This window comes from Gavialis gangeticus, unplaced genomic scaffold, assembly GCF_001723915.1.
Source record: "Gavialis gangeticus isolate Ggan-Ray unplaced genomic scaffold, GavGan_comp1, whole genome shotgun sequence".
Taxonomy (NCBI): Eukaryota; Metazoa; Chordata; order Crocodylia; family Gavialidae; genus Gavialis; species Gavialis gangeticus.
The window spans coordinates 52,597,518-52,598,878 of record NW_017729022.1 but is presented as its reverse complement, the minus strand read 5'-3'; the positions used below and the strand labels follow the sequence as shown (position 1 = coordinate 52,598,878).

The 1,361-nt window shown below is 45.8% G+C and overlaps 1 protein-coding gene across 1 annotated transcript in view; it reads left to right on the top strand.

The window, feature by feature from the left end:
- The window catches only part of DDX47 (DEAD-box helicase 47), a 24,010-nt gene that overhangs the window by 7,855 nt on the left and 14,794 nt on the right, over window positions 1-1,361 (top strand). Inside the window, exons 6-7 of the mRNA XM_019514930.1 lie at window positions 780-851; window positions 1,012-1,128. Of these exons, the coding sequence (XP_019370475.1) occupies window positions 780-851; window positions 1,012-1,128 (189 nt within the window). The remainder of the gene's footprint in view (window positions 1-779; window positions 852-1,011; window positions 1,129-1,361) is intronic.

The following is a 1,361-nucleotide window of genomic DNA, read 5'->3' as shown; positions in this document are numbered from 1 at the left end:
AGAGTCCAGAGAAGAGCCACATGCATGATCAGAGGTCAGGAAAACAGACCTTACGACAACAGGCTGAGAGCCATGGGGCTCTTTAGCCTGGAAAAGCGCAGGCTCGGGTGATCTGATGGCCACCTATAAGTTTATCAGGGGTGACCACCTGGATCTGGGGGAACGTTTGTTCACCAGAGCGCCCCAAGGGGTGATGAGGTCGAACGGTCATAAACTACTGCAAGACCATTTCAAGCTGGACGTAAGGAAGAATTTCTTTACTGTCTGAGCCCCCAAGATCTGGAATAGCCTGCCATCAGAGGTGGTTCAAGCACCTACATTGAACACCTTCAGGAGAAATTTGGATGCTTATCTTGCTGGGATCCTATGACCCCAGCTGACTTCCTGCCCCTTGGACGGGGGGCTGGACTTGATCTTTCGAGGTCCCATTGAGCCCTAATGTCTATGAAATATGTTTGCTGGTCCGCAGTATTAAAAAGGTTGGGAACCGGTGGTTTACTGCATGCAAATTGTTCTCAGCTCTTTCACACAACAATTACAGAATACCAGTTGTTGTCCTTTGGAAGGACTCCAAGCTTTTGTCAGGTGTTTACACCCTTAATATTCATTCTCTTTTGGAAAAGGAGGAAAGGTTTTATTATGGTTGCCACTATTTCTAGAATCAGACCTGTTAGGATGTGCCCTTATAATTGCGTGCTCTGTCGGAAGCATTTTGTTTGTTGAAATGCTGGTCTTGACTTCTTCAGAGCTTAACAGCTTTCATTTTCCTTTCTTTACAGGTGGATAAGATCCTGAAAGTGATTCCTCGAGACAGGAAAACATTTCTTTTTTCTGCCACTATGACCAAGAAGGTGAGAGCACAGTAGTGTACGCTGACTCAGATTTTTCCAAGGCAAAGGAATGTCACAGACTCCTTGGTAAAAGAAGTCAGGATGGTATAGATACATCTTAGGAGTATTGCTACTGTGGGTTCGATGTCTGGCTGTTAATAATTTGATTTTGTTCACTTAGGTGCAAAAACTCCAGCGTGCTGCTCTGAAGGACCCTGTAAAATGTGCTGTTTCCTCCAAGTATCAGACAGTTGAAAAACTGCAGCAGTATTACATTTTCATCCCCTCCAAGTTCAAGGTAAAGCCTCCCTGCTGTCTTTGTCCCTGCTTCTTTTTTCATCCTCCTTCTTAGTTCTCTTTTTCCCCCCACCAACTTTTTTTAGCATATGGTTCAAGTTTGTTTTTGTGTAGCACAGTGGTCACCAACCAGTGGATCTCGATCCACTGGTAGATCTCAGACCCTTTTGGAGTCGATCCGAGGCTGGGGTGAGCTGGCTGAGTGCCCACGTGCACCCCAGCTCATCAGATCAG